The sequence below is a fragment of the Styela clava genome, chromosome 11, assembly GCF_964204865.1.
Source record: "Styela clava chromosome 11, kaStyClav1.hap1.2, whole genome shotgun sequence".
Lineage (NCBI taxonomy): Eukaryota > Metazoa > Chordata > Ascidiacea > Stolidobranchia > Styelidae > Styela > Styela clava.
The window spans coordinates 9023066-9047515 of NC_135260.1; the positions used below are offsets into that span (position 1 = coordinate 9023066).

Consider the following 24450-nt stretch of genomic DNA (forward strand, 5'->3'; position numbering starts at 1 on the left):
ATAATCGCTAGATATTTACCAGGCATATGATGCACAAACACATGGTGATATGGGATATTTAGAAAATAGCATAACCAGTATCCTATTCCCATGAATGAGGCATATTAAAATTTTATGTGTGGCCAAGTTTGATGTAATAATCCTATTCATGTTTTTGTAATGTGTTTCAAGTGGTTTGCCTTGCAGATTCTTAAGATTTAAAGAGTTTCATTTTATTGTTATAATTATTATTAATGTTTGGAAAAGTTAGGCATGATTGGGCAGTTGGCACGAGCCGTAAGTGTTCCAGAATTGGAATGGAAAGATTGAACAGTAGGTTTTATAAATAGTCCAACTTGCAATAGGTCAGGAATAAGTTTAAAGAAGTTCAGACCTTAAGAGTGAAGTGTCTTAAAATAGAATTAATAATTTTGATACTACGCAAAACGTAGGAAGATTTAGCTGAAATTCTTGAGTGATTCTTGATTTTTTTACAGGGTGACCAAAACAACAAAACCCAGGTAATTTGAGACATTTTCTAGACAAAACATAACTTTTTTGAATGAAAATAATTTCAATATTTTTAAGAAAAAATTAATGCTCTTCAAAAAAGCCTTATCGGAAATGGTATATTACGTTTTTGTACAAAGAAATGAATCAATTTGATTACGTATTACTATAATTTGGAATCCATACGCTGAAACTTTTTTGATATTTAATAATATAATTGGTCTTAATGATTTGCTAATTATGGTTTTTAACAGAAACCATTTATACATTGGGATTAATTAGTTATACCTGGAGACTTTACATCACCTTGTAAATTTTCTCACTTTAGGCTATATAGGTATTATACAATGAACAGTCTAATGAAATTGATAGTCACATATTTTCAAAATTAGCTGCGGTTTGGAGGAAGAGTGTATAGCGTATAGGTTTAAATATTATGTCATATTTATTATGAACATTATGGAGATTTTTTAAAAATATAGTTATGAGAGCGTCAGATATACAAGATGTTCATAAAGTTCTGTTTTATATTTGGCCAAAAATCTTTGATGACTTATGCAACTAATGGTGGGCATATAAAAGTGTATTGAATGAGATGGGAAAACTCAAATAAACCCTGGTTAAAATAAAACAAACCCGTTTAAGATATTCTAAGAACTAACTTTGTAACAAAATTTTGAAATTGTAACAGGACTTTATGAACACCCTGTATTATTCGTGATATCCAAAGATGCGGACAATTGCAAAAGTGTTATGATTTCAGAGAATCTTACTTATCATTAAATAACCCAGTAGGATACTACAATCTGAAAGCACATTCCATTGTTGCTTCCATGTCGGTATTTGAGATATTTTATAGTAAAATGCGTTGGAACATAATACATGAATCAGTCTATTGTGTGCTATAATGAATGGTTACTGACTGGTCAGTTACTTTCCTTATATGAAAAGTTAGAATAAAGCTAGCGTCCAAAAAAATATTTCTTTTTAGGGAAATTTACTCAAAGCAAGGTTACTCATTCAGAAACAAAGGAGACTCTCTCTGGGTGAAACTACTAGGGACCCCATAAGTACCGAGAGCTACTGAGAATCAGAGTAGACTGCAGAGGTTTTTGGATAAAAATTTGGGGCATGACATTTTTTTGTATAGTAGGTACCCTGACTTTAAATAGGCGTAGCTCACACAAATATGAACAGAATAAAAAAAGATGTTCCAAGAAAACAGTAACGATATTTCTTCTTTTGAGTGGCACAAGATCACTATTCTTATTTTGCTTATTGAAAAGTCTTCAAAGAGTAATTCAATGTCAGATATGAATAGACTAGAGATATAATACCTTATCACATTTGTTTATTTGTTTTAGCTAAGTCGACGCAACAAATAAGTGTTACAAACTTACAATAATAATAAGTTAAATGTACGATTGACACTCGTATAAATACATGTTTGCTTTGGGATTTGTTCAAAAGAGCATCAAACTTTTCCAAAAAGATTTTTTATATACCAGGTGGAGTATAATATCATCTAAGATTTTAATAACAAATATTGTACTTTTTTAACCCCACATTAACTAAAACGGGGTCACAATGCGACCCAAATGAAAATCATTTTCAAACAGTTGGTGAAGTGAAAAAATAAGTGGGCCACCTGGGTATATTTATAGACAAAACAATGTTGCAATCGTGATTCGACAGCAGGTGGGTAGTCAGGCAGAACGATTTGACTTATCGTCATGTCAGAAAATAGCTTTACAAGGGCAATGAGTTTAGCAAAACAACAGGTAGGCATGGATAAACCAAAATGGATAGTCAGAAAGATTACAAAAAAGATTCAAAGGCTTTTAGTATTTTTTGTGAAGTAAATAAATACAAAATTAAATTAGGAAGAATAAAAATTTCGATCATCTGATGTTTCAAATGACAACTTTTTCGGGACAACGGTAAATTTGTTTGTTTTGACCCTATAGTATTGTTATATTAATCACGTGTCGCATATATTATTTCATAAGTAATTGAATACGAGAAACAATAGCCGCGGCGGCTAAATTATATTCAATAATAAATACCTAAAGCTTTAGTTTGCTTTAAAACTTAGGGAGTATAGAAAAAGCAATTCAGCATATTAGATAAGGTATCAGACAAAACTATTCGTCAGGAGTTTCATTTTTTTATCTGATAAATATGTATCAGATGCAAAAAAATTACTGTAGCTTGATAACTGTTGCTGATTGAGATGTAAAAGAAAAATCAGGATGCTATTACAATGGCAGTTATGGTGATATCTTCAGTAAATTAAAAGAAAGAAGCGAATTTTACAATTCATATTGTAGACAGATTCACAGATAAGATGTTGTATGTATGCTTTGTTCAGCTGGCATACGTTTTGTCACATCTGATTGCTTTTAATTGGAAATGTAATATTTTGCTATAGGAGGTACAGAGGAGAAAATTTGAGCAGACTGGCTACAATAAAATTTGATATTGAGTATTGATTAAATAAAAAGAAATTAATGTCAATGTGGTAGCCTCAGTAATAGTAACACAAGTTAGGGAAATATAATAGGCTACAAAATAAATTATTTTGATTATGCTTACTATATCGTTATCACAAATTTTCTTCAAATATATTATCTTAGGTCAAGGCAGGGTTTCAAAGGTCATCACTAGGTAAAGTAAAGTAAATTTACTGTGATTTGTTAAATTCTTTGACTGACCACTGGGTTAGGGTAAGTTGGGTTAAATGAGCAGAGATGAACAGTATTAGAAAACAAACCCTTATAGAAAAATATAAGATGACAATTTACAAAATGTTAGCTTCTATTACGTACTTGAAATAGGAAACTTATTAATTTTGTTGAATATAACAATCTGAAAAGTTATTAACCTTCATTGGTAATGGCTTTTCGGTAGGCAGAAAAAATTCCCAATTCTCTGACATTAAACCACATAATAGATGTAAATTAAGACGTTTCATCTGATTTCCTTTCGAGTGGCATTGTGTTACTGCTATAGCCTACTAATAATGGTACCCTGAATAGCAAAATCATCCTCGACCAAGCTAAAGTCATAGATAATCTCATTCTAAAGCCATAATTTACTTATGACCTAAACCTGGCCAAGGAAAACAATGCTTTCTCAAGTAAACTATTCGATACTAAAAAACCGCTTGTTGTTTTCATGAGCCTCACTCCCTATTCAAATTGTTTTGTGCAGTAAATTTGGATGTTCATAAATTATTTAACTCTAAATTATGTGATATACGGCATACAATTGAAAGCTTATCAGATATGAATTGTACGTTGTAAGGAGGTATAAGTTTGCAGTCGCTTTCCGATATTTTACATACTAGTATTTATTGGAACTGATTTTTTAAATGAATCGCCAAAAAGAAAGGAGGAGAAATTTTAATAGGATATGAAATAAGAAAAAGAAAACCTCAATAAGCTAAAGTATGTGTCTAAAAAAACAATATACCACCATATTCAGGACCATACAAAATATCTAATATTCAATGGAAATTCAAAAAAAAAAAAAAATTAATGTTACAGAGCGTTTGAGCAATCCATGAACAGGCAATAAACGTATACACAACCAAGAAGCGTTGAAATCTATTTATTAAAACTGGAACTATATCCTACTTCCCATATGTGGTAAGGAAATATTAGTGTACAGAGTTTTTAACCAAGTCGGTTTACAGTTTAGTTCACATGTTTTGGTGTATCAGCTAGTCAGAATACCAATGCAAGGAAATTAGAAATCTGATAACATAGAAATTTTCATTTAATCAAGAGATCATGATATTGTAAAGAAAAGTATATTAGAGAATGTCACTCAATTCAAACAGAATTGGGGATGAGGCTTGAAAAAAAATTGTAAGAGAATTTTTCAATCCATTTCAACGGTATTTGTACAAGTTGCATAGGCTGACCCCTAACTATCACTCAAAACAAGACTGGGAAATCTGTCATTGATACATTTTTAGCCACTTTGTTTTATGAAATAACCAAGTCTACTGAAGTAATACTATGAGAGTAAAATTGTGACTAATTTTATCAAGTTATAATTAACCATATTCTGTATTTCAATATTTCCCAGGTTTGTAGGCATTTCACATTAAAAAAAGTTCAGCATCAGCATGCCTTCAAAATATCAGTCAGGATATAGAAACAACCAAAAAGGGGATATTGATATCTTACATTATGAAAAAAGAAGGACATCACAAAATGAGAAATCGAAAGTCGGGATGCGGCTAAAATTCTTTGAAGAAAACGCAGGGAAATCGAATGGAAATCGGATAACAAATAACAGTGACTATGCTGAGATTCAGGATGTACACCATGAAATGAACAATACAGAAGCAGTTGCGAAAGAACCCGTTTATGCTGTAGTCGATAAAAGCAAAAAATCATCCCTGAAAAAAAGAAATGCAAAAGATATCCCAGCAAGTGATTCTGTAAATGAAGCGCGTATAAAGCATGATACCCTGAGAAAGCCAAAATTTCCTGTAGATACAAGAACAACGTTTGAAAGACATTATGATTTTGATCAATTACAAAATGATAATGAAGTAGAGAAACCAAATAACTACGTAAGTACAAGTAACAATATTTTACGATGGTGAAAAATACAGCAAAAAAAATGAAAAAACAGAAGACATTTTTTTTAAGAATTTTTGTGCGCATCAACAAAATTAAAAAATAATGAATCCGCTGTATGAAATGCAATCTCTTAATAATTAGACTTCTTCAATTTCTTGATATATGGAAATGAAATTAACCACTAGAACCAAAGCTTATAAACCTGGAAAATGTTAGAAAACATATGATTTGGAAATGCACATCCATTGTGATTATAACTTACAATTTCAGGGCTTCAACCCGAATTCATGATCTACTTTCATATTTCAGTCAAAGATCTCTTCAACAACGGCAGAAGAAAAGCAAGATACAAATGGAACATATTTTGTCATCGCTTATCAATCAGCAAACGGGCAGGTAAAGAATAGAAGTGGATCACTGAAAAAGGAATCTGAATTGGCCGGACAAGATACAAGCCCGAAAGAAAGAACTTTCATGAGTGCAGCGGAGATCGGAAATATTTATCAAAATTATCCAAAAGGACTTTTTCCTACTCATAATAAAAGACTTTCTTTGCACAAAACAGATGAAACCATGCATTCAGAACAGGAAAATAAAAACGGAATACTAAAAAACGGCGACAAAATGAATGCAAGGCCAACAGAGTACCAAGAGAAAATGAAACAGAGTAAAAATGCACTTCAAGAACTCAGAAAATCATTATCAAGTGAAGAACCATTTGAATATCTGAATAGCAATGCCGGAACAAAATATAAAAGTAGGAATAGTTCGAAGCGATCTGAAGACGTAGAGAACAAAAGGATACCTAGAATTAGTGATTTAGTAGAAGAACGTGGGAAGGTAGAGAAAAAGGATTCAAACACATCTTCAATATCTAATACTTCGAATTCATCAGCATTATCAAAAAAATTATTACTGTTGGAAGAGAGAAATGTGAAAAAATCTCCGCAACCGTCGCCACGGAGATCAAAGAAACTTTTTGTGAAAAAGTTTGCATGGCCTAATTCAAACGACGTTGATAAATCAAGAAAAATATTGGAAGATGAAAACAATGATAAACCTTTGGAAAAGAAAAAGGTAGAAACACAACAAGAAATACAAAGAAAACGACACACAATAGCGGGAGTTATATATACATCAGCGGACGTTTCACCTGCATCAGTGCGATCATACAGAAGCTCAATAAGTACGCCAATTACATTATCACCAAATCTGAACCTCCCCCTTTCAGAAAAACCTCCTCAGACTAGAAGAGAAAAATTCGTAACACACAGGAATGACAGACCAAAAACTCTTAACGTTCCAATACTAAAAGAAACCGGTTACAAAACTTCAAAATCTCCTAGTTCGGACGGTACACAAACGCCAAAGTCTCCTAGATCCGATGGCTTGCGTACTCCGAAATCACAAAGATCAGATGGTATAAGAACACCGAGTTCTCAAAGTAGTTTGATGAATGGAGAATCAAGATTAGTTTTCAAGATGGATCTTGACGAAGCTTATTTAAAACAAGAAAAGAAAGTTCAACAAGAAGAATTTGTTTTATATCGGGAACATGGAATTTTTATTCCCATCAAAGACAAGAAAACACCAAAGTTGAGACGAAAAATTGATAAAAGTTTGAAGTTAGTATAAAATTTCATCAGCATATATATAAAACCAACATTGTCACCAATTGCAGCAACTGTTTCAGGAGCCACTGTATAGGATTTCGAAGCCCCACTTCTTTTGAAAATACTGGTTGCGCCTCTGGTCACTGTTATCAAATAACAATTCAATATTGACAAAACTGTTAAACATCCTTGTTTTGATATGCAAAATGGCTGATATTCACGTTTTTAAAATATTTTACCTATTATGAGAAAAAATACCTATGTTGATATTAACTCTGCAATTCTGAAAACTAAAATTTTATATTGCAATTACAATACCATTACATACCATGAAAAACTATTTGCAAATGTTATTTGCGGTTTTGTGAAGTCTTTGAATTCCCCGGTATAGGTATAATGATGCAACCATACAAAATGATTCAAGATTTTGTGAATCAATCGTTTTTAGTAGAAGGATCCAGGTATATAACAAAATATCACAACTTAAAAACCTTAACAACATACGTTTTCATCAAACTTCATATAATATTTCATTTATATTAACAAAAAGGACAACCACACATGCAATTTCTTTTTTAATACAATTTTTTGAGAATTTTTTTATTTCACAGTAAATGGATCCAAACTGATGGACCTCCGATAAGGCCACCTAAGTCAACGACAGTGAGCACACAAACGGGGATAAACCCTTGCACAAGTTGCTCAAAAAAACTACAAACTCGGCCATGGAACCTACCAAACCATCTAGCCTACGGAGTTTCTCAAACTCAATCCCCTCGAAGCATAACAATAGGAACGCAAACACACAGAAAACAAACAAAATCAGAAAGATGTCAAACGAGTACGAGGCACTTTCAAACCTCAGAAAGTCAAACTCCAGCTCTGCCAATATTGCAAGAAAGTGCGGTTCAAGCGATAACAACAGTCAAAAGCATTGAAGTCCAAACTGCTGATGAAGACAGTGACATTTGGGGAATTGGAAGTGGAATCAGTCTTGATCGATTAATCAGAAACGAAGCAATAAAGAGAAGTCAGTCAATAGGACATGGTATTAGAGGTAAAAATTATACATGATTTAGCACCACAGCATTGCTTTAAAATTGATTTTATTCGAGTGGTTTAATGGAAATATTCTGGTTCTCCTGAAGATAGTAATTCCTTGTGTATCTTTAGATATCAGTGACTGCTTATATAGGGCCAAAATGGGAAAATAAGCGTCATATAAAAAAATTCAAAAAATTGATGTTTGCAGAATACGACATAATGATCAAAACACAACCAGAATTGTCCAATTCTGATAATTCTAGAATGTCGCAAACTAATCAAAACAATACAATATCATCCTAACTTTTTAAATGAAATTCAAAATCCATAAATATAAAGTATAACAATTTCATAAATTTTAAAAAATTTTATAAGCCTGAATTTGGCATTGAAAAACCATAAAAATCATAATGAAACCACTGAATGGTATAACAATAACGCACGATGCAACTTATTAAAATTGATAGAAAAGCGTAGTTTCGTAGCTCGAATGAGTTCACGATGATGTATACGAAGCCATCAGTCAAATTCATTGCCCAAATAATCTTAACAAAGCTCCAGTAAATGTCACAATAAGTCAATTATAGATGATGGAAAACGATGAATGGAAACAATAATATTTTGACTTATAAGAGGTTAAAAAAGAATCTATGTAAAATCTTTGTTATAGTGACTAGCTTATTTTGGTCAAACAGACAAACAAATACAAAGGTTAAATAAATATTTATAAAAATTTTGATATGAAAAAATCTTGATTGAAAACTCAATCTGAGGATTTTGTGCTAATAAATCATATTGAAATAATAATAAGTTGTGTATTAAAATGTAAAGTGGCTAAATAGGAAAAGTTAAATCAAGTATGCTAACTGCTATTCATACTCTCTATTTGACTGCACTTTCAATACCTCATGGGACATTATAAGATACTTATAATCTAATCTTAAGTGTGTTTTTGTGGTAGTTAGTAAATTTTTCATTTTCTTGAAAAAATATTTACAAAAATAAAAATAAAAAATCACTTCATCAATGCTAACTTGTATCATCAAAAAATTTTGTTTACCATTTCAAGTAGCATTGAGAAAATGTGAGAGTATCATCAAAAAATTTTGTTTACTATTTCAGGTAGCATTGAGAAAATGAGAGAACGTTCTGCAAGTATAGACATCATCTCAGATGCTCAGAAAACAACATCAAATCAAAGTGAAGCGACACAGGTTAGTATTTACAAATTCAAATTTAAATCAACAATTCTGTGTTAAACGAAAATTCATGCGTCATGTATTATTGTGCAGGAACAGTCAGGTTCACAAGGATCGGAAACCACAGGAAAAATAACAACATACAGTTGGAATGAAAATGGAAAATTTGTCAAAATATTTGTTTCATACAGTGGAATTCATTTGATCCCAAGCAAGAATATATCAGTAAAAACAAATGGTGAGAATGCTAACAAGTAGATGAATCTGAATAATTATTTTTTTTTTAAACTAACGACATTTTATTCAACTCTATTTTATGACAAGATTTTGGCTCCGAATTAGGGCATGAACGCATCTACTTACATGTAAACATAGATCCTATTTTTTGAGAAAGGACAATAAAAACTTCAAGTTCAGAATTGCCGGCCCAATTTAATACACCTTATGTGAGAGACCTGTGACTCTGTAACTCAAACCTAAGATTTCTGGAAGAAACTACCAACACAGCAAGGCCCAAATTTCCAAATATCACTCCATCAAAACTTCAAACTAAATCTTGGCCTATTCTTTGCATAACAACTATGACATAATTCAAAATAAATTGAATTACCAACGTCACTGGTAATGGTTGCAACCTTCAATTGCTAAGCACAAGAATAAACGACATTCAAAAAATCATTTCGAAAATATTTAATTTACTAAGAACAACTCTTGTTAAGTCCAATGTTGAGATGATATAAATTTAGAATACCATTTTCGAAATTGAGAAGAGAAAATTTTTGGAACACTTTTATTTGCCAAAATATATTTACAAACACTTTAAAACAAACCAAAATGTTATAAATCTCAAAAAATTACTTTTTTATTTATTCAGGAATCAACCTCCATCTTACAATCGAAGAAGAAGTATCACAATCAGAAAAAGAAGAAAACAAGCTATCTTCTTCCGAAAAAAATTCTTCAACAGATCTAACAGGCAACCAGACATTAACCAGCACGCTACATTTACATCGACTTCGCAGGCCAGTTGCTTGTCTCAGTTATAACGTACAAAGAGACATGATAACAATAATGCTTCGGAAGCAGAAACAAACACCATGGAATGCTTTAATATTTGAAAACAGTATTCGATAATTACTGCAAGCCCATTGATCTATGGAAGCGTGCAAGGCTGGTAATCAACAAGCATGAAACAAAGTGATGTTTAGTCGCGCTGATGACAGTGACGGGAAAATTAACTAAAAAGCATTGGCCATACATAGAACTGGAGTAAATCAAGATAATTTTCTTTCCTTCAATGCGAAAATATATATAGATATCAACATCCATCCTCATTATTTTTCTAAAATTTATGGTTCAAGTCATACAATCGTCTTGCCATGATCATATATGCTTATTTTATATTAATGTTTGTTGCATTGCTAAGTTCAATTTAATCCTAGCCATTTATTTCTACCTCTTACTGTATTATTATTTTCACATTTTTTAAATGCACAAACCTTATGTTTAAATAAAATATTCTGGATATCATCGTCTTTTTATGGAAAGGTTTTTAAATGAGACTACAAGAATTTTTCAATAATCCTGTCAGTTGCGCAAAATCGTTATTTCAAATTTTCAAGATTTTGAGATTTGAATGAATCTCTTCTGCTACAATGCTTTTGCTATAATAATTTTGGTGGTTTTGAAAATTTTGAGAAAATCTCCTGCGCCAGCTTAAGGATTTTCCGCTGATTAATTTTGAGGATCATCATAGCTCAACAAATGCTTATGTGTGAGATAACAGTATATTGAGTTTATATATTAGTGCCTAGATATATTGTTCATTATTGAGTTTTCTTATACTAAAGATATATATTGCAGCAAAGTTTTGTATACAAGCTTGAAAATACAAGTCAAATATTAGGCAAGCTAATAATACAGTTTAAAACTAAATAGTCTCAGACTCTCAGTATTCCGAATATCTACGAAATGCATGATGAATCTACAGAGCATGCTAATTGAGAATATATGAAGAGTAATTAATGTCAGATTAAGCACAAACAATGAATGTATAAAATCGAATTTCGAATGTAATTCGAAACCATTCAAAATTCTTTCTTATTGTTGAATTGAGACATAAATCCAGCAATGCCTCTCATGAATATTTAAAATGATTCGATATTAATTGTTTTGAAATTTCAAATTTATGATTTTAGGAATAATTCAGAAAATTATCATTTTGTAATTCAAGTATGACAAGATATGCTTACAATTCAATTTCAGTGGACCGCAAAAAATAGAGAACCATTACAATTTCAAAACTTTATTCCAAAGCCAGGTTTTCAATATATTTCAATCAGTGTCCATTCCAGTCCAGTTTTTTACTTCATTGAAAAGACTTGCAAAGGCCAACCATCAATATATGATATCGATAAATTTCTTTCGTAATTCAAAAAATTTTAAAGCCTTTATATACACCATGTTCATTGATTCCTGTGTGTTATTTGTTGAATGTGACACAATTTAGCATATTCATTTTGGACTATCATTGCGTAAAACAATCAGCTAAATTTTACGAATAGCAGCGTCATGTTTCATGTTTATAAATTATCAAGTCTTCAATGCCAACAAAGAATTTTGAATTTTGTAAAAATTAATATTTTAAAACAGCAGCAGGGCAGAAAAAATGTCTTATTAGTTGCAATTTGGAATTTGAACTAGAAATCAAACTTAATCCAATGAGAGTTTGTTACCTCAAACTGGGTTTCAAATCTGAACGCATCATTTTCAGCCAATTATTAATCATGGACAATTGAATCAATATATTAAACAATTTTTTATAATTTCTAAAATTACATTAAATCTACATTTGTGCAATTAAGCTACAGAGTTTTAATGTGTATTACGGTGATATATTATATTTGACGCTGTTGATTTTATAATGAAATTGGTGAATTTTCTGAGTGTTCCAAACTAAGAACCTAAATTAGACTTTGTGATAAGAATTTTTTCTATTGTCAGTAAATTTACAGATTCAAAGTTGTGGTTAAATCACTCCATTAAAATCTGAATTAGTTTGTCACACGATTTTTTTCTACCACACTACACCTTCTTGTAGAAATGATAAATGACTCTTCCTTCTCTGAGTATTAGGTACAGCAAGTCCATTGGTTATAATAGAAGATGAAGATTGCATATGATGTGCTGGGAAAGAAATTCCAACCATACAAAACTATACATCCCAGTCAGAATAGAAGTAAAACTTAAACAAAAATGGTGATTGGGGACAATTTTCGCATCAACCTCGTTACTACACACTAAGGAATGAAGATGAATGATATTATGATAAATTTTGATAAAAATTTGAACGAGAAAGCAAATTTAAAAATTTTTCACATTATAATTACATTGAAAATATGATGTATATTGAAGAAAGCAAAACAAAATATATCAAGCAAAAACAGGAATCTGAAGCACAGAGATTAGGAGATAAAGCCTTTTCATTGATATTATGATAATTCATATTTATATTGAGGGACAGCATCAGGCGGGCCAGATTGAATTACCCAAAAAGGCCGGATTTGTCATGTCAGGTTTAACAGGTGTGGCTCAAATTATGAAGATTAACGCTCTTTTGCACAATAGTCCAAAAACCGTTTTCCTGTGATGTCTTTTTTGGTCAATACAATACAGAATTAAACCAAGAACTCCAACAAACCAAATTTCACAGGAATGAAGATCCTTGCAATCCCACATCATCCTACTATGTTACAAGTTGCCCAACAATGTGATATTATTAGTAAGACAGTAAAAATGACTTATATAAAACAGTAATTCAAAATCATTTAAATAAAGTCATTCGTGCATTCAGAGTTATTTATGGGATTAAAAAATTTCACTGGTTTGGCAACAAACAACAGAAAAAAAAAATTACAAAAAAATAATATGAATGTATTTTTTGGAAACATTTGATACATTACCAGTAACTAAAATCCTAAATTGCGCACAAAGAAAAAAGAAATTGGAAGATTACTTTTCTCAAAAATATTTTCTTCATCCTTCCCTGCGCAGTCCTCATGCTAACATGCGACGCATGTACAAATTACAACCAAGCACTAAATACTAATGAGTGTAAAAAGAAAAAAACTTACCAGTATCGCCTGATGGAATTACAAGTGGTTTCATCGGGCTTTCGGTTGTACTTTTTATCGATTCCGCCGATTTATTTGCCGCAATCAACTCAAAAGCTTCCGCACCTTCACCAGACTGACTTGTGTCTGCAGACTAAAATTGCATGTCTATATGAGTTACAGGCAACAACATTAAGTCTCGGAAAAATAGCTTTTATTCGTCTTAGTGACAACAATCCAGGAAACAAAACACGCTCATTTCCTTGAGTGATCAATACAACAAGATGCTTACTCATCTGTAGTGCGTTTCATTGAGATGCTTCATATTCTCACTTATTAGAGCACTATGCGAAGATAATCTAGCTAAAGATATATAATTATCTATATTCCAAACATGATTGAAGATATTTTGAGTGTGAATCGCGACTGGGTTTCTTTGTAAATTTCCTCTTAAAATATATTTATTATTCGTATTTGTTATTAGATAACCATAACAATGTGATAAAATTTCTGCTTAATTGCATGACATCTATCTCCTGTTAAAATTACAAATTTAAAGTAAACAAGTTTGAGATCTACAGCGTTTGATATTAGAAAAATAATACCAGAAATATGCAATTTAGGACTATGATTTTTTCTTTGGTATTTATGTCAAACTACTCAAACCGAAAGACAGTAAATGCACAATTGTAAGTATACGCATCCCTGAAAAGGCACACTCCCACTACCATGACGGGCCATCCCTGATATCAGATATTGTTGAAATCTTAATTAAACTGCTTTTTTTTTTAATTTTAATATGTGATACCCACTAGAAATGAATTATCAGGGGAGCAAACTCAGTTAAGTATGCATGCTGTACATTTTTTAAAGAAATTTGCTCAAAGTAAGGTCTCACTCACTCAAAAAATAAGTCTGATCTGTGAGTGAAGTTTGGGGCTTCCACTAAAGTCCCGAGAGCTACTGAGAGTCTGAGACTACGATGAATCAGTGATGATCAGATAATCATTAGTAAATACCATTTTGAAAAAGAATTTACTCGAAGGAAGGTCCCATGCACTCACTTGGGAACAAAGGAAACTAATGCTCTGAGCGAAAAGCTACTGAGACATTAAAGAATTATATTGTAGGATTAAACGTTAGTAAATACTAATTGACGCAACACTCAAAGTACTGTAGTTCAATACGATCAGGACGTTAATATTTGAATCAAACATACATCAATACTCGTAGAAAGATCGTCCATCTTTGTTGCTAATTTTTCTTCTTCCTCTGCACCGATCAAACTGGTGATCTATAATATGTATGTTAATGAATGAACATTAGTGGCACCATTTAACAGTTCCGTAATGAAGTTAGAACAACCTCATTGTGATTTTGATCAAATTTAATCTTTGTCAATAATGCCAAAAAATAAATCAAATATTCAATTGTGTAAATTCTTTATTTTGAGGAAAATTTGGAATTGCAATTTTAAGCAATTTGAAGGTATTTTTTTAACAACCTATAAAATCTGCAAGAACAGAATTTTTTTTCATATTTTGCAGTTACAACCTGCAATTTGTTTCAGCCCCATTTACTGGCATCTCTTTCATAAGGATAAGATTATCTCATAGCTATTATTAATATTATCTATTAGCAATTACACAACGCATTGCTAGTTTTAAACAATTTTCTTAATTGAAGATGTACGCATAGTTATAACAACAGATACAATAATTATATTGCTAATTGTATTAATAATCAATGAAGGTGATGACATAAAACTAGGTGTCAAGTCCACCAAACTTTGCATTGGGGTTTTGTCAGGTAATGCATTCATGCGTCATTGTGAGTGTGATCAAGTATAGTAGTTTACCTTTGCTCTGATTTTGTTCACATCATAACCAAGTAGATGAAGAAATTGTTTCCTTGGTTCACTTTCAAACTTGGCCTGAATAAAAGAAGAAATTTCAAATTTGTTGAATGAAAAACTTGGGGAATATTTAACTCGAGGCCTGCGAGTAGGTTGATAATTTGAATGCTCCCTAATTGGTATCGTAAGACAAATTTCCCCATATGGGTTCGCAGGTACAAATCTTGTAGGATATGCGTATATTTGCAAGACTGCTTGACATAGCAGAAAAGTACCTTCATGAAACTCCATAAATCTTCCTCAAATACACTACCAGCCGATTCCAATTTCTTTTGACAATAATCTGCATATTGTGTTGAAGACAATGCGGTTTGTAGTTCTTCTGATCTTGTGATAAAATCATTCTCTGTTACAACCTGATGGAACATAAGAAAAAATAAGTTTGACACATTTCCATATGTTTCAAATGCCAATATTACTTGATTTAAAACATTTCACTTTTGTTGAGTAGCAAATTTTATGGGATATCAGACCTGCTTATGATAGGCATTCAGATATGCCAGAAATCCAAATTTCAAAATAATTTCAAAAGGCTTCAGAAACTTACCGCCCAACAAAAATATAACAAATATGAAAATGTCAAGGTTTTCAAGTTATTTGAGAGAATGCTAAAAATATCATCAAACACAAGTTGCCGCTTATATCTTGATGTAGCAGAACGGGACTTTTATATTTGCAAAACAAAATTTTCTCTAGTTGTGGTCGTGGATATTCCGCATTAATCAATTTACCTGATGAATTGTTACTGTCCTTCTAACAACTTGCTGTTCTTCATTATTTGATGGCTTTGTTGATTCAAACGTTACAAGTTTTCCTCCAAACTAAGAAAAAAAAATATGCCAGAATAAATAGCAAAAGGGGAGGCAATATTTTGATTATCATTAGATGATACCAGAGTGGTCCAAGGCACATTAATGCAGGGCCCAATAATACAGTATTTGACAAAGACTCTTCGGGTCATAAGTTACAACAATCAAAATCTCACTTCAATTTACCTAATTTTCTTGCATATTTTCGGCAGACACGCAATACCTGATCTGAGCATGATCTGAGCCACGTTGGTCTATGTTATTTATCATAAAACCAATATATAATGTGATACTTACTGAAAAAGTTGAACCACACGGTTTACAAATCCACTTTGGCGGTTTCTTCAGTGGCATGCTGATCACTTTTTTTGGACTTTGTGGTTGATGAACATCAGGTGCAGAGGCGAATGCATTCCCTCCAAATGATTCCGCCAACTAGGAAAAAAGATTTAAATCAAGTCAACTATGAATAATAAACCCTTTGACTTAACTATTGAAAAAACAGTCAGGCCCTGCTCCCTCCCCACAAAATAGGTATTATGTTCGGTATCGAATGCCAAACTAGAGAGACTTGGATCCTTGTTTACGATGGAGGCAATTTAAAACAATGAAAAAACAAAAAAATGTAGTTTCATCGTTTGGCAAAAAAGGTTTCTAGGTTCAATTTTATATATAAAAAAAATTGCGCATATTACCGTAAGTCATGATTATGAAATAAATACATATAGAGAACTTTTTATACAACACTCATCCAAACTTTTCGCTCCAAACAAGGCATTGTAGAAGCAATCACTGATATTCAAAGTGTAAGTAGCAATTATAGGGTGACCCCAAAAAACGAAACCTAGACCATTTGAAACATATTGTATGGGTTCGGTTTTTCTTTTGCGTCACCCTGTATTTGTGGAGGAGTTGCGGGTATGAAATTTATTTCAGAGATGTGTCGAAATCCTAGAATTTCAAACTTTTCATATATATTAGGAATAACTACAAAGTATTCATCAATTCTGATTCTTACAGCATCTTGTTGTTGCTTGCTTGGCATCTCTGTATAAGTCGATCCCCCCATCATTGAATGGATACTAATATGGCCATCGAACGATCCCATTGAAACCATGGCTGGATTTCTTGGACACCACTGAACATCAAAACACCATTGTGCAGCACTCGGCATTTCATACAATATCTGAAAATAGTAAGCTAGGTATTAAAACATGAAATATAACTAATTTGTCGGAAATGTGGAAGTACTTATTTGGAGATAAAATTATGGGAATATTGTTTTGTTAATATCAGGATGGATATCGACAGTAACTGCAAACAATCAGCCTCATTTTGAGTGCTTTTTTCAACAAGAATGAATATTGTTTAAGTGTGGTAGGGTCAAAGAGCCGGAGCCGTGACGTTCTGTTGGAAATGGAGTCCGAGTCCAGCTTACAATAATACATGAAGCTGGAGCTACCAGAAATCTCAGAGGCTCCAGCTCTCAACTACCTAATTAGTTTTATAACTAATACTTCATACAAGTAATAAAATCTTTCCTTTCAAGCTTATAATTTTTTTAATATTTATTTCTAATTCTAATATTAATTGTAAACTGAAAGTGTCGCTGCTCGATAACCAGTAATGGTTTTATGAGTCTTCCTTTACCCTGAAACAAAATTGTTTTAGTTTTTTTTTTTACACTATGTATGTTTAGTGCATAATTTTCGGTTTTCGGATGGTGAGAAAAATAAACTAATAATTACTGATCAAAAGCCATATTTAACCACAAAGGATTGATATATTATAGTGTTAATAGGTGACCTCAAAGGTAGTAACACACAATCATATATTGGTATAAAATCCTCCTATGCTTGCACAAACTCATATATGGGCTCAAAGTCTTACTAGCAAAGCAAACAAATCAAAGTTCACACCCTAATTCAGCAATTAAACATATTTGATTAATACGATTAGCAAACAGCTTATCAAGTTTCTGGTTACTATTGACAAAAATACTTTGCTTAATATAATCTGGTGGATGAGAATTGTGTACAATTGTTAGATTTTTATTCCCCCCAAGGCCCAAGCAACCAATCACCAATATATAATAACTTTTTGAGCGGGACAAAGGATTTACTGGAATAAAATTTTATCAGATTTCGAATCATTGTAAATCTTGTTTTATTGTTGCTAATATTGTACTTTTATAGATATTCACTGATTTTACTATTTGAATATTGGGGATTGAATTGGGAATTTTTCTTTTTCAAAATATAAATCTAGATTTATTAAAATTGTCCTAATTTATTCATTATTAACATCCTAATATAAAAATTCTGTTCAGCATTGGAGTAAAAGAGTGAGTACTAATGACAGTCAGTGCTAGTATGCTAATCTCTGTCTGCTGATTGACAATGGACCTTTCCCTGACTTTTGACTCTCGGAAAATTCTCCCTATACTTTACCATTGCAAATTTGTCAAGGCTATTTTAAGAGTGCTTTTGCGAGTTGGCGTCTGTAAAATGGGGTATGTGTTTCAAACCATCATTATGATTCATCGCATACAACAATCTGTTTTTTAAAAGTACCGGTAAAGAATTTCAGGCTAGTCTATCACTGCCTAATTTTTATTACTGCAATTAAATTAAAACTCCTAGAAAGACAGAGTGATCATTGAATTATCTGATTTTTATTTAAGTTCCCAAAACACAACTGAAAACTAACGAATAGAGTTCAAAAACGCGAAAATGAGGTAATGTTTACAATCACGCTTGAAAATCTGTCTGAGTGAGAAAAGTGTCTGAGCGGAAGCGAAAAGGGGGCATTGTTACGTCACTTTTTGCATCTTGCTGATTGGCCAATGTCACGAAGTAAACAAGGAAGTCCATGCTCGGGGAAAGGTCCATTACTGTATTTGTATTGTGAATAACAAGCACACACGGAGTGAAGATTGTAAAATTTTACCCAGAGAGAAATTCATTCCTTGAATTGAATTGGATTTGAGATAGAATTAGTATAAAACTAACAAATTCAACTTCCAAATATATAGTAACTAAAAAACCTACCTCAGGTGGAGTAGTGTTAGGATTCCAGCATAGAACTCTGTTATCTTTTCCACACGACAACAATAAATCTGGATCTTGTTGGCACCAGGCAACTGATAACACACCTCTATGATGATTTTCTAATGCCTGTGATCACAAATAGTAATATTGTAAATAATAGTAACAATTCCAATAACACAATATAAAATATAAATTCGATTTAGTACCACTGCAACTCGGCAGTTGGTGCATCGTGCACCTCCAATTACCCAGCACATTTTAGCAGGTTTGAAGTTAGTGGGGAATAATTAGGTGCGAGAGAACTGATGCACGCTTAGCCCTCACAGGGTAGGTAATTAAACGAGAAGCCTTGGTTCATCGTATGATTAAGCCATCTCATTTCTTTCCTCCCCCGATAAATACAAAAATCCTATCCTAACTTGGAAGCACCTTATGAAAAAATATAATCAACCAAATAAAAAAAGAATTTTCAACAACAGAATTGCCGAATACTCTCAATGCCGGACCAAAAACCACAGTTTTTTAAAAATAGTGGCTCTTTTGGTATCAATGGCCTTGTACAGAGCCTTGTTCAGAGTGAAGGCATAAAAACATTCCATAAAAATGTTACTTTGAATTCAGGAAAATCAATTATTCAAAAAAGTCAACTCACTCTCAAAGGAGAATTAGCAAATCTGAGATCCCATAATTGTACAACAGGTGACCTGTCATCTTCTGAAGCAAGTACGAGTTGAGTGGCAACTTCTGGATGCCATGCTATTTCACTACATTGCATCTGAATAAAAAATGTATACATGATTAACCAATGGTGAATAATGTTAAAGGTAGGTTTGAAATTTAGTCGAATTTTAATTGAGAAATAGGGCAAATAAAAAAACTGATGGAGCTGTTAAAAACAACAAAAAAAAACTAGGTTTAGAGCAGTGATTCCTAACCAGTGGGTAATAATTCCCTTGCGATGATTTGAGGGGTTGCTAGTGGGGAATCTGTCAAAAATTACACGCAGTAAACACAATGAATAAAGCTACTATTACACAATGACAATCCTAATAACGCTATGCAAAGAGAGATGACCACAGTGCCAACATGTAGTTGTTGTGTGGTTGTATTTAATTATGGAGGCACCACGAGCTTTTTCAAGAGTTGTTGCTTTGAAACAAAAGCTCCGAACAGATTGGGGGTCTCCTTCACCCAATTAAACAAAGTCTTACCAAATTTTATTGGAGGCTACAGTATTATGCGGGGAATGAAAACCCTCTCAAAATCAGGAGAGGTTGGGAAACACTGGTTTAGAGGGTCTTAGGAAAGGTGCCTGCCACAGGTCATGATAGTATAAGATTCACCCTTAGCCAAATGATTGAAGTTAGCTTGGAAAGTCAGATTTTCATGAAAAAATTGACGTTTCACGATTCACACAATGCAATAGACGCCAATTTTGCATCCACAAAGAAAGTGGATTTTGTGAGGCAAAATCCTAAGGACAAGATAAATGCTACATTCCTAATTACACAGCTTTCACCCTCTAATGGAAAAAATTATTGATTGATTGAAAAACCATTTTCTTGTATTCTCTAACGACAACTTACTCTTCCAGATGGATCAGAAACTTTTATGATTGGTGCATTCTTTCTCAAATCCCAGACGACACAACAGGGACCTGATGTTACACTGGTAGATGATCCAAGAATGTGCTGAACCTGAGTGGAAAGAATGAATGAGTATGTGGCGACTTTCTAGTATTTCATATTTATGATAACATCAACATCAAAAATTGAAGATGCGTAACTTGGAAGTACATTTCAGAGTATACAAAGTAGATGAAAAATAACTTTTAGGTACATTCATGCTTCGTATTTAAAAAACCTATAGTACATGGGAACATAGAGTGCATCGACTTGGCAACTTTGCAATGATTTGCCAGAAGAACAAATCAAAATGGTTTCATCAAGTCAACGAGCAAGAGCTATTCAAAATAAAAACAAACTTACTTGACGATTCCAAGCTACGCAGCTAATAGAAGCAAGTGGTTCAGTCTTTTTTCCAGGTGTCATAGGATTCGATGGATTCTTCAAATCCCAAATAAAAATCTCACTATCAGTTGCTCCAGAAGCATATAGATTTTTCTGAATAAATATAAACAAGTGATGGATTTTTTTTATTAATTCTAGTCAACCAACATGTTTCAAAGAAAGTACTAAGTAAAAGTCTTGACTCTCATATATGTTTCAAAATTAATTAAAAAAAAATAGCTTGGTTTTAGTAAGTAATTGAATTAGAAATGGAATTCATATTCATTACCTCAGGAGAGGTTGAAATAACATTGGCTTCGACTCTGTGATAAAAAATATTTGACTCTGACTACTGATTGTAAAAACAAATCCTGCCATGGTAACTTCCCTCAAATATATATCTGATTTTTGAACGAGAGCGTGTAACATTACTTTTAACAAGTTTTCTTTTAAAAGCTCGACCCTCAGAAGATCAAAATTTAATAACAAAAACTAGACTTAATGATAATTCGACTGAAAAAGGGCCTTCCGGAAGGCCCTATAAAGATTTAAGACCTGGAGTTTCAGATGAAGAGAACATAGAAAGAACTTGAGAAAGATTTGAATTAGGAAATTACTTTGAGCGCAGTGCGGAGAGTAGTTTTGGTTTGAATGAATGAAGAACAACCAAACAGCAGTTTAGGTAGCAACCAAAAAAGTGCTTTCTTAGCATGCAGCACATACAGTGACAGTGAACTAACAGAGATGAATGTTTTTTCATTCTCAGACGAAGAAAGTGATACAGTCTGATAAAGACATAGAGTCTGATTAAGACATGGATACAATCCCATTACAGCAGAGAATGATAGGCAAAGCGAGAGCCTAAGGATGAATTAATAATGGTATAGGAAGTTGCCCATCCAAACTTCCAAATTTTTTTGCCAAAAAATTTGATAAATAGATAATTTCAACTAGCTAGAAAAAAAATGAGAATGGCACTCTGGAAATATCCCTAGACTGCAAGTAGCAGAAACTTATTTGAAATTTGTCACTGTCATCATTATAATGTGGGTACTGGATCCTTTGGTTTCTAAGATGCGTAACTAATGCACTCTTGTGACCACTGTAAATTTAGAGCAATATGGGTTTTCTACTAATAATGCTCATCTTTGGATGGTATATTTCATTAATAAAGACAACATATCAACCAAATCTTGCATGCTATTTTTACATGACAAGCAAACATTTCAAATTCAAAAGTTTTATTGTCAAAGTAGGCGCTGACTTTCAATGAGTGATCAGCTTTCATTCACTGAAAATCAATGCCCAGCTGTCATTTGGGAAACACCCTCCCTCCCATCAAAAACGAAAAATGTAACTTTCTCTTCAGATAACATGGCTTAAAATAATATTACTTATTTATTTGATAGTGGTACATTCTCTAATTACTGAAAATAGAAGTTTTTCAAGATTTCCAGATACCGAATCTTAGGGCCTTCCGAAAGGCCCTCTTCAAGAAAAATTTTGAAAGGGTCTACCATCCATCACATTGTTTGTGTTAGGATTACTTTTTGTTGTTTTTTTTGGTATTAGGTATTTGTGTTCTGGGTTTTCAGAGAAAAATATGTACCTAACTGAATATAGTTAAACAATAATCCCTCTTATAAAACTGATCGTTTGAAATTTCTGATGAAAAATTTATAATTTACAAAAAAAATTGTATTTACGCTTTTTTCTGTTAGCAAATTTAGTTTTTTAGTGCAACAACATGATACAAGAAATTCATAAACATGAAAAAAATTAGATCACAAAGGTATTTTTATCTGAGAAATGAGGGTTTTAAAAAATTGATTTTTTTCAAATTTTTCAAAAAATTAAAATTTTTATTAAAAATAAATAGGTCAGTGATAAAAAACTAAAATGTTTTATAGAAATTCTAACCCATGATTGTGTTCATGAGTAACTGGCAATTTATTAATACCATAACAGGGTTGTCCAAAACGAATCGAATATTCGAATGTATTCGAATATCAAAGTATTCGAATACCTTTTCGGCTGATTTTCGAATAATTCCGAATAGTAGCCACTTTTCGCCGTAAACGTGGTGTTTCGTTTTACGGGAATCTTCAAACGACTTTTTACACTGTCTCACGTATTGTAATGACGATGAAATACAATCGGCACTTTGTTTGTTTATATTCTGTGCGACCGTACGTCGCATAGTGTTGCGACACATTTGCACATTTGAGGAAGTATGTTAATTTTATTTCTATGTGGCCCGCTTATTATTATATCAATCATGATATTTAATCGCAGGTCGGTTATGGTTACTTTAAAAAGAAACACGGCCACCGAGATAAAGTGATTTGTGACCCTTTCGTTTTGCCGATTCAGCAGAACACGACAGGGACAGGAAAACACAGCTGCGAAATAACCCGTGCACGTACAGTGTAGTACTTATCACATTCCAAAATTATTTCAACATTCGGGTTAATAGGTTGTCCAAAATGATTGCTGCTTTACAACTTAAATTTACCGCTCAATTGTTAAAAATAGTTAATTCTGTGAGTATGATTCTACCAAACTAACATGATCTGGTTCTAAACATATAAAATTATTAGAGCGTATCAGCATTCAGCATAACTGAACGACAGGGACACAATTTTTCTACCCGTATTATTGGAGGCCTATATGAAAACCCCCTTTTTGAGTGCTAAAAATAGACATCGTCCTATTTGCCATGTGGACTTATTAGCCGGGAAATACGGTATTTATAGCCGGCAAATAATTTTGATAACGATAGTTAAAAGTATCGATCCTTTACCAGGATGATTTTTTGTTGCGCAAAATAATCCAATCCATGACTAGTACCAGCATTTAAAATGTCATGCCGTATTAATTTAATTTTGTTCAACGTAACTCATGGTTGTATCGACAATCTGTAGACATAAATTGTGTGGCAAACTCGCGATTAATATTAATTTTTGATTCCTATTTTCGTATCTACAAAATACAACGGCGATCTGTGGACTTACAATGTGTGGTAAACTACCCGATTATAAATAGTTTTTGATTCCTATTTTCATATTTATAAAATAATAACAGTATTATTACTCAAACAATCAAACATACAACGGCGATCTGCGGACTTAAAATGTGTGGTAAAGTTCCCGAATATAATTAATTTTTGATTCGTATTTTTGTACTCACGAAAAAATTGTCACGAGTGGAAAAATAACTCATACTTTATCCCGCTTTTTGGCAAATAATTTGGACAATGGTTGGTATTTAAAAGTATGGGCGTTTTACTAGGATGATTTTGTGTTGCGCAAATATTCAAATCCATCATCGATACCACTATTGCCGTATTAATTTAATTCTGTTAACATGATTCATGGTATATATATATATATAAAATATATACTGCAATAATCTGCAAATATGAAATGCCTGGTAATATATATAGCTAGGTTGTAACTTGTAGATAGTAGTTATTCCATTGCTTATTGTATGGAAATTCCTACATACATTTAGATAAGCTTCAATTAGTGGATTTTATTTTCGAAGTATTCGAAATTTCATATTCGAAAAAATTAATTTCGAATGTATTCGAAATAGTGAACTATTCGGTAT

The 24450-nt window shown here is 32.4% G+C and overlaps 2 protein-coding genes across 5 annotated transcripts in view; one reads left to right on the top strand and one right to left on the bottom strand.

The window, feature by feature from the left end:
- The window catches only part of LOC120347126 (protein transport protein Sec31A-like), a 47669-nt gene that overhangs the window by 21694 nt on the left and 1525 nt on the right, over positions 1–24450 (bottom strand). For all 4 annotated transcript variants that reach the window (XM_078117946.1, XM_078117943.1, XM_078117945.1 and 1 more), the window contains exons 3-13: positions 20818–20952; positions 20416–20526; positions 19482–19604; positions 18830–18955; positions 16798–16965; positions 16077–16214; positions 15702–15791; positions 15186–15326; positions 14914–14988; positions 14275–14349; positions 13077–13209 (exon numbers count right to left, since the gene is read on the bottom strand). In XM_078117946.1, coding sequence (XP_077974072.1) covers positions 13077–13209; positions 14275–14349; positions 14914–14988; positions 15186–15326; positions 15702–15791; positions 16077–16214; positions 16798–16965; positions 18830–18955; positions 19482–19604; positions 20416–20526; positions 20818–20952 — 1315 coding nt within the window. The remainder of the gene's footprint in view (positions 1–13076; positions 13210–14274; positions 14350–14913; positions 14989–15185; positions 15327–15701; positions 15792–16076; positions 16215–16797; positions 16966–18829; positions 18956–19481; positions 19605–20415; positions 20527–20817; positions 20953–24450) is intronic.
- LOC120347137 (uncharacterized) lies at positions 4288–11285 on the top strand. Its single transcript, XM_039417000.2, has 6 exons — positions 4288–5077; positions 5397–6712; positions 7312–7757; positions 8867–8958; positions 9037–9181; positions 9818–11285. The coding sequence occupies exons 1-6, from the start codon at positions 4625–4627 to the stop codon at positions 10075–10077; spliced, it is 2712 nt and encodes a 903-aa protein (XP_039272934.2). The 5' UTR covers positions 4288–4624; the 3' UTR covers positions 10078–11285.